The 16,125-nt window shown below is 49.5% G+C and overlaps 1 protein-coding gene across 1 annotated transcript in view; it reads right to left on the bottom strand.

The window, feature by feature from the left end:
* The window catches only part of RBM20 (RNA binding motif protein 20), a 166,750-nt gene that overhangs the window by 14,764 nt on the left and 135,861 nt on the right, over positions 1-16,125 (bottom strand). The window contains exons 7-10 of the mRNA XM_054690232.1: positions 15,044-15,175; positions 7,210-7,289; positions 4,829-5,498; positions 678-782 (exon numbers count right to left, since the gene is read on the bottom strand). Coding sequence (XP_054546207.1) covers positions 678-782; positions 4,829-5,498; positions 7,210-7,289; positions 15,044-15,175 — 987 coding nt within the window. The remainder of the gene's footprint in view (positions 1-677; positions 783-4,828; positions 5,499-7,209; positions 7,290-15,043; positions 15,176-16,125) is intronic.

The following is a 16,125-nucleotide window of genomic DNA, read 5'->3' on the forward strand; positions in this document are numbered from 1 at the left end:
CATCCCTAGGCCCAGGCTCCAAACAGCGCAGTATTTGGAGTGAGTCCTTAATGATTTATTCACTATCTTTAAAGTTGCACAGAGAGTGTCAACCTCTAGCATGCAGTAGGTGCTCAATAAAGGCACCACATCCATTGCCATGGCTCATACTTGGCACCCCCGACACTTTTCCTGGCATCCCGGCAGCCCACCGACCCAGCGGCCAGACTGAGAGATCAGCTTCCCTGCCAGAGACACCATCCAGAAAGACAGAAAGCTGGCCACAGTCCAAGTGCCTTTCAGTTTGCTGTGGCAGCCCCTGTACTGTAACTGGGCTTTTCATTTTAATTAAGTAAAATAATCTTTACAAGCACAGTGGATGTCTTGTTAATCCAGGGTCTGGGCCAGCTGAGGTCAGGGCTCTAGCGCCAGTGCCCGAAGCCCCCCACCCCCACCTTCTCCAGCCCCTCCCCCGGACCTGCCTATTTTGGGAGCCTGGCTCTGAAGCCTGAGTCTTTTTTTGGGCACATGTTTTCTCTTATGAGCGTAGCCAAGTCACTGGAGAGTGAGGTAAAGCCCAGGCATGTAGTTAAGATCTCAATAAAGACTGTCCTGCGATCCCGGGCAAAGTCCTTCCTCCCAGGACCTGGGGCCCAGTGGGGGGGCGTGTGGAGGAGGCGCATCGACACAAACTTTACCTTCTTTGTCCTTGTGGTTTCTGTGTCAGAGAACTCTGTTTCTTTCTCCTGCCTGCTCGCTGGTGGGGGGCTTTCTTCCTTGTCCTCCTGTCCCTCTTTTCCAGCCTTACCAAAGAAAAGAGAACAAACGAATCAACAGTGAGCAGGGGCTGAGGAAAGAGGGGGCGCCGAGAGGAAAACACTGGCATTGCCAGGGCTACCAGTTGCCAGGTGTGTTTCTTCACATACATCATCGTCCTCACAAAAACCCTCACGCTGTTGGCATCTGCATTTTATAGATGAGAAAATAGGCTCAGAGAGGTTCAGTAACTTGCCCAAGATCACACAAATGGCCACAGAAATGTCTTCACAGCTGGCCTGATGACTTAGGGGAACAGAAATCCCTGGCAAACGGAGTGTTTTCTTGTAGCTGTGAAACCTGTATAGAAAGTGAAAGGGAGTGGATGGAACCACAGGTGAACTAACTGCTCCAGGGCTTTTCATGGCCATATATCCCCAACAGATCCATCTTGGACATAAAAAAAATTACATCCAGGTCACTTTTTGGTAGGAAGTAGATTGTGATCCAATCAATGATCCTCTCATCTCTTTTTTGCCTTCTCTCTCTTTATTGCCTCCTTTCTTCGATTCCCTCTCCCAAAATAAGTCCCTGATGTCAGTGCTTGTGCCTGGGAAATTGACAGCAGGAGTTTGGTTTAAGAGTCAGGGTCTCTGACCACCAAACTAGCATCCACACGCCTGCTTTTCTACATGCTGTGAGCTAACGACACTGCTCACATTTTTTGAATAGTCATTTTTTAATGATTATATAAGGAGCCACATAACGTCTTCAACTTTGCCCACATAGCATAAAATATTTACTATCTGATGCTTTGTAAGAAGAGTTTGCCTACCCTGCTTTTAAAGTTTTGGGGAAATATCCTCCCATGACATAAACTTAGGCCACCAAATCAATGACTATTCCTGGCCTTCCTCAAGGACAAGTTGCATTTTCTCAACACTCTTGGCTATGGCTGAGACAAAGTAAACAACTCCAGTTCTGACTTCTTACAAGACACACACCTCTTGAGCTAAAGGAGCCAGCTGGGGCAGCAGCTCAGAGACAACAGTTTAACCAGTTATTACCAGACTGGAATTGACAGTTCAGATCACCAAGTCCCTACTCTTTCCAGTGTTTGGGGAAGAAGATGCCACAAAAGACTTTTCTCAAGTCTTTTGTGCTAACCTAAGTTCAAAGCCTTTTCAGCTGCCTTTTTGGCCACCAGAACCTGTAGCTTCTATCAATAGCGGATCCTCCATACAGCCCCTACTTTCCCCCGTAGTTACAGAGATCAGGTCCACCGGGTATAAAACTGCAGGCACCACGGATATGATAGTCTATGTGAGTGCCCACTCAGATTGCTCAGTGCACAACCCAGCTGACTGTACCCAGTGGTCCTGGAAGCCGTGCTTCCCAAACTGTGTTTCGTGTGACTTTGCTGCTGTAAGATGCAACTCACATAAAGGATGCCACTTTTCTTTATTTCTGTCTCTCAGGATAAATCATCCATGGCCCTTCCTTGTCAAAATAACCTGTACACCTCCCAAGCAAATCCAAGTCATACTCCTAGGTTAACATGGTAAAGAGATCCTCTCCAGTTTAAGCGGGGAGAGGCAGGGACGGCCTAGCCCAGCCTAAGGCCTCCACAGGCAAACCCCTGCTCTTCTTTTTTTGCAAGCACAGGGCAGTGCATCTCAGCAGATTGCTTTGCCCCAGGAGCGCTTTCAGTTAAGAACAGGAGCTTAAGGGGAACAGACAGTTGCAACCAATATGCATCCACTGCCCACATCAGCTAATGGACCAAAATTTTAGGGCCAAGTTTTGGAGTAGTTTCATCTCCTGACCATCCAACGAGTCTCCTACTTCCGCTCTGTAACTCATCCCAAATCTATTCTCCCCAAAGCAATCAAGATTGATCATTCCCAAATGCAAAAGCTTATCATAACCTCCTACATCTTCTTACTCAAATATTTTATTTGCCTCTCTTTACAATTAAGACAAGACAAAAATCTGTAATCTGAGCACAAGACCCTGCTGACAAATGAGTCTCACATCTCACCATTTTAACCCTGGTTCTCTTTGCTCCAGCAACACTGGCATCCAGCCACAGGGCCTTTGCACACATTATTCCCCCTGTCTGCTCTCCTTCCTTTTCTTGCAGTAAATACCCGCCACTCCTTCAAATCTCAATAGTCACATCCTAACCCAGGGATGCCTCTGATTCATTACAGGCTTTGACAGCACCATATACCTCCATCTCCTTAGTAATTAACACTCATTCATTTGTTCATTTGAGGAATTACTTGATCAGTATGACTTTCTACTAAACCATGAGTTCTATGAGATACGGGATCATTTCAGCTTTCACTCACTCTATAGCTCCAGTGCTAGGTGCTCCATGGATTCTGGTGAATAGAGAATGGAGATTACTAGAAGGGGTATATAGTGAAAAATGAGTTTTCACCTGCCTGCAGGAATGCTGGGGTCTCTGTCTGGGGTCTGAATTGAGTATAAATGGTTTTTCTTTCTCCCTCCTATGGATTATTTATACTGGAGGCTGCATCTGGCCCACAGACATGTTTTGGTCCATACACTTTCTAACACAGGGGAAATTTCAAGTAGAGATCTGGACTTATCTCTTACACTAAGCAACGTGAGGTCTGAGGGCACAGGGCCTGCATTCCTGCACGGCAGTCACAGAGTGGAGCTGAGCAGCGGTGGGCTGTCCCCAACACACAGCCCCCACCCCCACCCCACCCCACTCCTGCCATGGTCCCATCTCTCCACTGGTTCTTCGCTCACACCACCTGGTCTATGTCACCTGCCTGGTTCCCCTTCTCTGGATGTGTAACCCCTGTCGCCCCTTCTGGGAAGGTGGAGGGGGGCCTCTTGATTTTCTCCTTCCTCCAGGGTCTGTGCTCAGGGTTAGGTGTTCTCATGGCCTCAGCCACCCTCAAGTCCTGAGCAGCACACATTGACTTCTCCAGCACAGGCGCTTTTTTCTAAAGGTGCCTTTCTCCAAAGACACGAGTTCGTGAAATACCTGCACGAGCCTTGCAATCACACACACCCATTTCAAGGCAGAGAAGAACAGGGCCTGGCCCCCTGCCCCTCTGTGCCTTTTCTTGAGACACTGACCCATGACACACAGCACCTTGCAGGCCTCCGCACTTAGACTCTCTTCTTATAAACCTCACTGGTTCACAGGTACTCAGGATCCAGCACAAGCCCTCAGCAAGGTACAGCAGGGCCTTCCCACCCTACCCTGCCTCACCCCACCCCACTTCCCTAATCTTATGTCCTGGCCTTCCCCCTCCTGTGCCTGTAGGAAGAGTGTAGCTGACTTTGAGAAGGGCATGCAGGATCTAAAAAGCTGGGTTCTTTAAGGGGGCCCCCATTCTCCACCCTCACCCCACTCTTTAAAGGTAGGCAGTATTGGCAAGAAGGAAGCTAAGTTAGAATACAAACTTGGTACCCAGACTCCTCTTGGTGACCCACTGTGTGAACCGAAGTTAAGCAGTCAGTTGTAACCCCATCAGACGCTTGGATGAAAGGTGCCAGCCAACTGCCAGGCACTTTTATTACAGTGGAAGTAACCACAGTGGACAGTGTCTAGAGAAACATACCAAGGTTGGGCACCCAATATAATTTAGTGGGTGGTGGCTGTTTCTCCTTTATGGCCTCTCATGAAAGCTTTGGGATTGGTGGGCACTTCTGGCAAGAAAGGGCAGAGTGGACCAAAGGTGTCATCTCCCTGGCAGAGTCTGTGGGTGCAAACACCTGAAGGCCACTTCACCCTGGACAGACAGGACCAGGGGAGGCCTTGGCATTGGTCCCTCCCCTGCATCCAGTGAAGACAGCAGATCACCCTTGCATAAGTCCAGCCCTGCCACTCCCATCTGTGTGTGCTTGGGCAACTCACTCAAGTGCTGCACCTCTGTTTCTTCATCTACAGTAATAACAGCACTACTAGCATCATGACCTGACAGGGCTGTGGTGAGGATTAAATGACTTGACTGAGACAAAGTGGAGCTCAGCATGAACATTCAAGAAGAGTTTCATTCATGCACAAAATTCATCAGCATTGTGCTAAAGTTACTTTCCTCCTGACCTCATTCTCAGCCGCTCTGCTTTCCTTCCTGTCATCAGCTCCTTCTTGGTCTCTGTCAGGTCTCTTGGTTCGGGTTTTCTCGCTCTGCTTCGACTTGGTGCTCTCCAGGGCCCTGGTGACCTTGGGCTCCAGGCCGTCCTCCCTGCCCACGCCGTCGGGGTAGAGGTGTCTGCTGTCCCGCAGCCTGGCCTCGTCCTTCCTCCTGGACCTCGCAGGGGCCTCCTGCTGCTTCAGATGCTTGTCCGATTTGCCTTTGGGCTCCTTGCGGTAGTAGCCATCTTCCCGGCTCTTGTAGCCGGCTGCGGGGTGCAGCGGGCTGGGGGACCCGGGCCTTGTGTGCTTCTCTCGGTGGCCGCGCCCGCCTTCCAGCCGCTGCTCGTCTAAGTCGCCCTTGTCCAGCGGCCTGGGGTAGTGCTTGCGATCGTGCGCCCAGGAGTCTGTCCGGTCCCGCTTGTCCTCCCCATTCTCCCTCCAGGGGCCCGGGTCGCGCTCCTCCTCCCTCCGGGCGTAGGGAGAGTGCTCCCACGAGTCCCGGCTGTTGCCCCAGTCGGCCCGGCAGGGGCCAGGCGGGCTGTGGGAAGAGCTGCAGGAGGTGAAGCTGGGCGTGTGGGACCGCGGGGACAGCGACCTGCTCACCGGGCTGCGTGACCGCGGCCTTTCTGGGCCATACCTGTGCGGGAGCAGAGGAGCGGGTCTTAGAATCTGCACCCCTCCCTGAACCCCACAACCGGACAGACCCTGCAACACACAGATGTGCTGTGCAGGCAACCCCGCCCTGCCGCGCCCGCTCCACCACAGCCCCACAGAGCAGGGACCCCAGAGACTGCCTCCCTTGCTCCCCTCGCCACCCCCCACCCAGGCTGCTGGGGGAGAGACTCTCCCTAAGCACAGCCCTGGCTGCTTTCTAGCCCCCTGGTCATTCTGCTCCCAGCTGGGGGAATAATTGGACTGTTGGACTCAGTCCCATCGTCCCTCCTCTTGGAAGAGAGCCCACTCCAGCCAGAGGCCTCTCCTCCTGGGTGGGAATGGAGGGGGGTTGACCTGGCCCAGCCTGGCGGGCAACACCCCCACCCACCCCCAGCACTCTGCTGTCCCTTGGCTGCAGGACTTGGAGCCGCTCCTCTACCTGGCCACTGTAGGAATAAAGGTGACCTCGTGGTCTCCATTATTTTGGCTTATTTCTCACCTCAATTTGTTCTGCTCCGGGGCGTGGAAGGAGGAGGGGATGGGTGGGCTCAGAGAGTCCGAAACAAAGAACTAGGAGGGCATTTTAGAGCTGGGGGAGACCTCACAGCTCTGATCTGCTCATTTTTCAGAAGAAGAATCTGAAACCCAGAAAAGGACCCTTGACCTGCTTAAGGTTCCAAGCGGGACTTCTGAGACCCCCAACCCCCTGCACCCACACACTCTGCCACAGGACCCCAGGGCCACGGCGTGGCTTATACATGGCTTTGAAAACACCAAACAACTGCAATTAAAACAAAGATCCCCAACCCAAATGTGTACACACACACACACACACACACACACACACAAATACACTCCCAAGCAGGTAAGTGGAGTCATATACCGGTATTCTAAAAGGGTGAGCAATCTTTCAGCTGATCCCCAGACACAGCTCTCACTGGCCAGGGGACACAGCGCTGATGCCATTGGCTCTCTAGGACCAGGCTGCCTTGAGCCTTGAGAGACCTTCTTGGGGGAACAGTCTGGGTCCACGCTCTACAGTGAGACTAAGGCGCCATCTGTGGCAGCCCTGGGTAAGAACCAGAGAAGGTGCAGGCCAAGTGCTGCTCCCACTGTTTTCCACCGTGACAATCCACAGGGACTCTACCGGGCAGGGACAGTGGTAAAACCTTACCCCCGGTTGGCAAGAGCACAATGTCAGCTGGAAGAAATGACTTGGAAAACTGAGGGCATTCAATGATCAGAGTGAATCACAGCTCATGTTAACCGTTTTGTTTGTTTGTTTGTTTGTTTGTTTGTTTTTGACCATCTACAGTCCTATATCTATACTCAGCTCATGAAAAATCGAAGAGAACATGTGTGCACAAGAACTTTCAGGCTAGTTTTAGCCAGATTATAGACTAGCCCCAAAGGGCCAAGTATCAACACATCCCCCGCCCCCAACATTTCTTTCCAACAAGGAAGAAGCAGCTGAGAGGAAGCTTAGCATCTTGCACTTTACTGAGGTTTAACCTGAGCGGCACTTCTGGGCTGGCCTGATGCTGTTCATAGGGCACGTGGGCAGGTAGGGGCTGGACAGACTGGTGGATGGGGCTGGGCCAGGACAGAGCATAGCATGACTCCATAACCCCAAGAATGAGAAACAGTGTCCCTCCTGCCCGGAACCCGCCCTGAGACCGAGCACTGGGCCTCACCTGTCTACTTCCCGGAACATGTCCCTCTCCCTCTGGGAATGGATGTCCTGGATGATGGCAGCCACGGTTTTCCCAGGTTTCTAGGCAAAGACAGAAAGGTCACCATCAGACCACAGATGGCCTTGCAAGCACACGAGAGAAGCAGCTGGGACTTGAGTTCATTGTCCAGTCCACCAAAGGGGAAAGTGTGTCTTTTTACAGGAAGAAAACAGTTTAGTCCAGGGGCTGAGGAGCGTGAGCATAATGCTGACCGGTGTGGGGTGAGGTGGAGCAGGGCCTGGAATCCATTGAGTTGGGGAATAAAGGAGCCTGGTGCTCATCATCCACGCTCTGGGGAAAGCAGTATTAGTTCATAACCACCACCACCACCACCCCAGCCTGTCCAAAATAAGAGAAAATACCTGCAATGTGAAAGGAAGAAGGGAAAGAGGCAGTGAGGAGGCATCATAACGTGGAAAGAAAGTGGAAGGTCACCGAGTGCAACCCCACCCCTTGCATAGGTGGAAGCTGAACCCAGAGAGGCTGAGGCTGCATTCGCCTTGCCCAGCTCCAGGTCACCAGCCACTTGTGCTCTATGTATATGGTGACCCCTGGGGTCACGGAAGACGTTCAGGGTCATAGAAGTACAATATCAGGACTTGACAACAGGCATTTTAACTTCAAGATCCTTACCATACCCCATGCTTTCTGCTCCCCTTACTCTGTGAGCATTTGGGTTCACATCAAATCCTTGGGTGCCAGGCACCCATAGACTGATCTTTCCAGAAGTCACTGGAAAGTGCTATACCAGGCCAGTTCTCAAATCCCAGCCAAAGCCCTTTCCTAAAACAGAAGGAACAACAATAACAATTAAAAAAGATTAAAAAAAAAAGAAATTTATGAGCTCAAAAGAGATGCAGGAGCATTTTCCAAAAGACTATACAGAATGCATCTATTCAGCTAAAATTCAGCAGGGTGAATTTTATGGTATGTGAGTTAGAGCTCAATAAAGCTGATACTACCAAAAAACAGACTTAAAAGCTCTTAGTCTGTAATGTCAGCTTTGGACAGAGTTTATTAAGAAATTTAGTCAATTCTTTTTAGTCGCTATTTTTTTCTATATAGTTAATAAGAATCATGAAGCTCAGAGCTATACATCAGTGAGGTATCATCACGGGTCTCACCTTGCAGGTGGGTAACCAGGGATAAGACGTGAGTTATGGGAGCCAGAATTACTCAGCCTGGAGACCTGGCTGCTTCTCTGTGTCATTGTTGAGACTGAGGGTTGGGCTGGGGAAATGGAGTCGAGGAAAGAATGAAGGAGTTGCTGCCTGTGGCTTCAAGGAGGTCAGGGCTTGGGCTTAGAGAAGGAACATAAACCATTCAAATCGGGGGATCACTTGTCAGTTCCAAGTGCAGAGGAAAAGAATGTGAACCTAAGGCAGTGAGCCCCACTCCTGTGGTCAGCAAGTCAGAAAATCCCTGATCAAGAAATGGCCAGGAACTGAGTGACACTGGTCAAAAGGTCCACTTGAAAAGGGGCCTCCCCATTTGGGCAAATGATCCCCTTCACCTGACAGCAGCTATGAAGGCTGGCCCTCTGCAAGTACATGAAAGTGCCTGCTACAAGTAACCAGATCACCCAGGCTCCCCAATGTCAACCAGCACCTCAACTGTTCAACCTGGAGCCCAAGTCGAGACCCAACGCCAAGCAAAGAAGCTGGGACTGTTGGCGTTGGCTGAGAAGGCAACTCCTTCCATCCCCAGAGACTGCCTGTCCCTCCACCAGGCTTGTCTGTTGCTACCTGGGGGTAGAATGAAAGGCTCATCTCAGGCCACAGAGAGTTGTCTACTATCTCATCACGGAGAAGACCAGTCTGGGGTGGCTGGTCCCCAGGAAGACCAGCTGCAGCACTGCCTGCATGCAGGCTCCACATGGGCAAACGGAGCTCGGGAAAGCTGGTGGAAGGTAGAAGCCATGAGGACCAAGTACAGGGACATGAGACGGGATCTGTTATCACCAGGGAGGTCACACCTTGGGTCCCAAATCTCTGGCTCACGCTGCCGAACTGGAAGAGGCAAAAGCTAAAGAGTGTGCTGGCAAATTTGGTTCAACTTTCTGAGAGGGTTAGTCAGGAGACTCTGAAACAGAGTCCCCAGGTCCCCTTTGACCTTCTGTGACCTCAGGTCTCCCTGATTGCTCCCTGCAGTCCAGACCTAGGAAGCCTGGGTTGGGTGAGAGAGCTGGGTGGCCTTGTCAGGAAGCAGCTGCGGTTTTGCAGCATTTCACCAGCTCATAGAATGTTTTGAAGCAAATCCTAGACATACTCTCTTTCCATTCCTTCCATGATGACAGTGACCCAGATCAACACCCCACAGGGGCGAGGAATCCTGGGGGCTGGGGGTTCCTTAGAAAAATCTCTTCTGTCTGACCAGTCTATGAAAAGAGAAAACATGTCAAAACAAAACAAACTCAGGCATGGATTTTTTAAAAACCTCACTCCCATGAAACACCTTCCATCTGAAGAACAAAAAAATTGGAGAAATAAATTAGAGAGAAGTGAGAACAATTAAAAACAAAGTAAATTAGAGTATGTATCAGAATGTTTTCAGCTGCGAGCCACAGGAAAGCCGGACACTGCACACACCTACAGTCATTTATCATTCATGTAACAAGTCACTGGGAGGAAGGTGGACCCAGAACTACTTACAGCACCTCAAAATGTAAGCGAGAGTCCCCATATCTTGCTGCCTTTAAGCTAAGGGTGAGATTCTGGGCCCTGATCAGCCCGAGAGTGTGGCGTCCTCAGAGGGAGACAGAAGTCCTGGGAATCTCGGCCCAGGAAAAGCAGCCCAGCTCTGCCTCCAGCTGGCATGGGGTCACCTAGGGTCAAGGCTTTGCCTGTGGCAGACTCACTCTCTCCACCTATAAAGGTGAGATAAAGAGGTCCAGCTGGCATCCACCAAAAGCTTCAGGGCATGGCTGGCTCTACTGATCAAAAGCCATGGAGCACTGGGCCAAGATAAAAGTTGCTGCTAGATAGTTCCCTGCCCTCTGACCCCTCTGCAGCTGTTTTACCTGCCTCAGGAGTCCTGGGAAGACCATGAGACCTTCCTGGTGAGCCCTGAACTTGTCAGAGTCACATCCTGTCACTGACCCTACACCTCTATGCCTTCCGCCGCTATGTCTCTTCTTAGCCTTCTCCTTCTACTTGGCAGCCCCCCTCTCTCTCTTTACTATTATTTTTTTAAAGTTACTTGTCTTTTTTATTTTATTATTTTATTTTATTTATTTATGCATACAAGAGCTGGGGTACAGGCCAGAGGTGTTGGGGGTGAGAGGATTCACCAGAGACAGAGTAGAGAACAGAACAGGCAGATCGACTGAAATACACTGCTGAGGGGAGCAGCGGGTGAGTCAGGAGAGGTCTGCTGTGCCATGTGGGTAGCTCCCTGGCCAGCCAGAGGATCGAACTCATGCTGCAGAGACTGCGGACAGCTTCATAGGTTGCATCTTAACCCCTTGCGCCACCAGGGAGGCCTGCCCCTTTCTCTCTTTAATGATTCTCCTCACCCTTCAAGGCCCTGCCTAGCAATCCCTCCCCTCTTTACACAGCCAAGTCACTCTGCTTCCTGAACTTCTAGGAGCCCCTGGGCGTAAATCTTGTATAATTTTGCACAAGAATAGTTTGGTTACCCCCACCCCAGGCAGCACATTCTCCACTAATGAGCATTCTCAATTCACGCTAATCCCATGCGCCCATCAGTCCTGTGGAGAAGACCCTCAACCCTCACTTGCCTCTCCAACAGCATCATGAGCCGCCTGTGAGACTGCTCTTCAGGGCCAGGGGTCCTGTCTGTGGCTGGGAGGCTGTTAAAACCCGAAACCAGACCCTTGGCCCACAAACCACCTGGGAGCCTCATTCCTACTCCAAATCTACTAAATGGGAATTTATGAAGAAGAAACCCTCAGTGACAACACTGATGCAGTGACTGGGAGACACGGGTTTCAATTATCCCAAGTTCTCATCTGCATTTAAGATTCTGGGACACTGGAGAAGTGCCTACAGAGCCATCCAGAAAATTGCTCAATCTTCTTGACCTGGTCTGCAGAAAGGAGACTCGCTTTTATCGTTCCTTCAGATTTCCTCCTCCTCATGCGGTCCGTGCATTTACTGGATGACTATTACATAGAAGGTTCTGCCCCAGGGCCCTGAGGAGGGGAAGCCCTCCCTCCCACAAGGAGTATAAGGGGAGACAGAGCCAGGCATGAGGAAATGCTCCAGTGAGGAGAGCAGAAATAGAGCAACCCCGCCCTTCACTCCCACCACTTCCGCTGGTAGGTGAAAGGCCTGTCAACACTCCCCTCAACCTCTGCCAGCCCTGGGGTGGGGGTGGTTGAGGGGAGAGGGGGCTGTGGTGGTCTCTTTAGAATGTTGCTGTCACCTCCCTGCTAGCCAGTCCCTCCTCCACCTGGGACTGTCACAGTGCGACCTCAGAGGGTGGTTCAGGCCAGGGCACATGCTCTAGTTAGGTCCCTCTGAGAGACTCTCAGCTTTATGGAAGCTCCTGGAGAGAATGGGGCCTTTCTCCTGTTGAAGGAAAGGAGAGGACAGAAGCCAGAGCGGCTGGAGTCACTGAGGCCCCTGCGCCACCTACAGGACAGAGCCTGTGGCTGCCAGGAGCCCCTGAGACACAAGAGGCCGCTGAGAGCCTCTTCCTGAGGCTCAGTCTCACCTGGGCCCTGAATCCAGCTGTGCCTGCAGTCAAGGTGACTCCGGGACTTTTCATGGCCATAAGCCAATAAATTCCCGGTTTAACTTTAGCAATAAGCTTCCCTGAAATGAATTTCTGTCTTGCACAAGCATCCCAGCTGATTCATGTCATCATAGGGACCATAATGTAGGTATTACTATGTAATTAAACATGCTTCCAGATGCTTTCATATATGTGATCCCCTGCTACCTTCATAAGAACCCCGAGTGGTAGCTTGTGGCGGAGGTGGTGGAGGTGGAAAATCCCTACTAAAGGTCAGAGAACAATGTGTTCTAGACCCTTACAGCTAAAAACATGCTCTAAGGACTGGCAGCAACAGCATCTCCTAGGAGCTTGTCAGAACTACAAAATCTTAGCACTGCCCTAGACCCACAGAATCAGAAATTCTAGCAAGACTTGCAAGCGATTTACATGCACATTGAAGTTTGAGAAGTTCTATAGGATATAGGATACTCTCTGCTGCTTGCTGACTGGGTGGCTCTGCGAAAATGACCTGCTTCCCCTCTGTTTGGTCACGTGTACATGGAGGGCATAAGATCACAATAAGGAGATGCACATAGAATGGAAAGCCAAAACAGTTCTAGGTTTTAATCATGGCTCTGCCAGCAGCTAGGATCTTGGGTGTGATACTGAACCTTTATTCGCCTCATTTTCCTCATCTGTAAAACTGAGATAATAATACCTGTCTGGCAGGCCTGATGTCAGGATTACAGTAGTGTCTGTAAGTGCCTGGCACAGTGCTTGACCCAGAGAACCAGGGCTCAATTAAAGGTACCTATTCTTGCTATTATTTTTGTACTGTTATAATTACTGTTATTATCCACCCCACACACCTCACAGGAGAGGCTGACTGATTGTGAGACTCAGAGAGACAACCTAAAAAAGAAAAGTGCTTAAAACCAAAGAACTCAAGGAAACAGAGGCTAAACACCTGGCCCAAGTGCACCCACGCAGGAAGGGGCAGAGCCTAGGGGGTCACCACCTTCCACACCTGTGTGGACCTGTCCTTCCTCTACCAGTCGGGAAGCAACCCCGCCCCACCAGCTCACTGGCACCGCAGCAGGGGCACTCAGCGCACATTTGCTGAAAGCAGATGGTGACCCTCAATCTCTTTAGCCCACTCCCCTGAACCTCTCCAAATCATCGTCCCCAGCAAGGTACTGCACTGCCCTGGAACTTTGCTTTAAGAAGCTGAGTACTGCTGTTAATTCTAATTAGAAACTTATGACAATACCTTCTTTGGAGACCAGAGCTCTACTGGGAAAGCAGGGTAGAAATTGGATTCTAGTCCCCAGGGGAGAATCCAGGAGAACAGGAACTTTGGCTGAGTACAGAATGGAGTGGAATCTCTGACTTGTTGAGAAAAAAGCAACATGCTTTCATTAGTCAGGAAAAAAAAACCCTGCCAGTTTTTGCCTGAAGCAGAACTGTTGGCAAAGGAACTTCAGAAGCAATCATGCAAGCAAAGCAGAAATTGGCAACTGGTAGACATATTACAGATCTACATATGTAGACTTGTCAAAATCGTAGTCCTAACTAGAAACAATCACTGAGCCTTTGTCTTCTGACTTCAAACCTCAAGGTAGATTAAGGGCTGTGGGTTATCAACAAAAAGGACTCTAAGTAAATGTGGGATGAGCTGAAGTGCATTGGAAACTATTCAATGGGACAGTAGTCGCACAGGATGAGAAGGTAAATTCCAACACAAATATAACGTGAATTACAGTAACTCCAATGGACTAAGTGCTCCAGTTAGAACCCTGCACACCAGCAAGAAGGCACAATCCAAATGCAACGCATGAGCTAACTTGAAAAGAAATGTCCCACCAGAGAAGGTCGAGATGGAATAACCAAGACACATATGGAAAGTGCTTAACTTCAAGAAACATGAAAAAATAACCACAAAAATAAAATAGGAAACGATGACAAACCATTACACTTTCCCTGGGCCGGCAAAAAAAATGTGTAATTCAAAAAAGACAAAAATGTTAGGAAGAATTTAAACGAATGAAAGCTCCTTGACGCTACTAGTAGGAGTGTAAATTTGGGACTGCTAACCTTGAAAAGAGCTTGCTATCCTCCAGTAATAGGATCCACATGCCTTGTGAGCCAGCAATTCCACTCCTAGTTATGTACCTACCCTTAGTTACGCACTAACACACCAGGACAACGTGTTTGAGGATATTCATGGTAGGACTGTCCCCAGTGGAATGCTTGTCCCTGGGAGAACAGACACGCAAACCTATAGTCACACAGCAGGTGGGTGAAATGGGTGTCGTGATGCTGAATCCCAGGCAAGGTGTGAAAGAACACAGCAGGATTCCATTCACACAAAGCAAAAAAATAGGCAAAGCTAAACTATAGTGTTTAGGGAGGCGTAGGCACATGGTAGAGCTATAAGGAAAAAGCAAGAAAACGTCCTCCTCAAAGTCAGGAGTGTGAGGGAAGGAACGACAGGAGGAGGCTGTCACAGGGACTTTGGGTGCTCTCCATGTCCAATTTCTTGACTTTGATGATGGTTTATGTGATTTATGTACACTTCACAAACAATGTGAGAGAGAGAGAAAGAGGGTGTGTCTCAGTCCATAACAAACATAAAAGCCCCATTTGGAGTGATCTGAAATCATCCCTGAATTCTCACAGTGGCCACATCAGTCATGTGCTGCTTAGAAGTTTCCTGAGGGGCGTGAGATATCAACAGGGAGCGTGGAAGAGGGAATAAGAGATCAGGGGTTGGGGGTGACAGAAGAACAGTTACTGATGACCTGTATGGGGAGGGAGGGAGGTTGTAGTCAGGGGTGTGTCCCACTTCTGAAAAGCAGCCACCTTCCCCTTTTTTACTTCATCCTCCAAGCCTTCCCCTGTAAAATCCACGTAGGGTCCCAGGAGTCATTCATGGTGTCGCAGGCATTTTGGACTTAGCTCATTTTGCCGTGTAAAATGATTTGCTTTCTCATGTTAGATCCTCAAAGGCAGTGGGTAATTTCTGGGTAATTCCTGTATTTCCCTCCTGCATCCCAGGCAAGGTGTGTCACGCTGATGTTTGTTGAATGACTGAATGAACTAGAGAATGCTTTACCTTCAGTTGTAATTCCTTGTATCTCTTGGACATCCGAATTAGCAACTTCTCACCATTGATGACAGCAGATTTTTCGTGGTAGTACTGGACCATAGCCTGGGCGGCTTCCGTGTACGCCATCTCTAAAAAAGCCTAGGAAAGAAAGGAATGACATACATTGGGCTCAATCTGAATGTTCTTAAACAAAACTCAGCACAAGGGCAGGTCCCACATGTATGAAGTTCAGGAAAAGGCAAAATGATTCGATGGTGATGGAGGTTAGAGTGGAGCTTTCCTCTGGGGTGGAGGGTGGGGTGTTGACTGGAAAGGGACATGAGGACAGCTTCTGGGGTTCTCCAAAAGCCCTCTATCTTGACTTAGATGGTAATTACATGGGCGTACACATGTAAAAAAATTAATGGAGTTGTACATTTAAGATTAGTGCACTTTAGAGTATGCATTTTATACCTCAATAAAAAGAAAAAAAAATCAGTACAAGGAGGAGTTCTCTTTGATCCCATCTGTTCAAAGAGACCTATTTATTAACTTCACCAAAAGAGCTTATTATAAGATGGCCCCTCTCCTGATCCCCATGGTTACCAAACATTATTCCCAGTTATGGGTGTCCATCCTGGGCCACATCACGCCACAGGAACTCCTCTGGGGTGGGAGGATGCGTTACCCACAGGTCTCTTAGAGGGAGGGTCGGAAGGGTGTGAGTCTTTGCACAGGTGACCTTGGGCTGATCCCTGGGAAATGTGACTTGGTGGCGGTGACAGCAGGAGGCAGAAACCCAAGTGCTGGTTATCTGAGCTCCCATGTTCTTTGCAAAGAAAGAAATATTCTAAAAATAAAAACCTCAGCGGTTCCCTAGGCTTAAAGGAAGGCCATGCTGCTTTGTCAGTGACTTTTCCACAGCATTTTCCCCTTTTATTTTACTCTTCAGCTAAAACACAGAAAAAACGGGCCTTTCCATCCAATTGGTGTCTACAGAGTCTCTAGACAAACTCTCTTGACTGATCTGGTATTTATACTAGTAGTGCTGTACTAGATTTGCGCTGCTGTTTCTCATAGTTGATTGGTTTATGCTATACTGAAATGTG

Source organism: Talpa occidentalis, unplaced genomic scaffold, assembly GCF_014898055.3.
Source record: "Talpa occidentalis isolate TD23 unplaced genomic scaffold, MPIMG_talOcc4v2.1 talOcc4.8, whole genome shotgun sequence".
Lineage (NCBI taxonomy): Eukaryota > Metazoa > Chordata > Mammalia > Eulipotyphla > Talpidae > Talpa > Talpa occidentalis.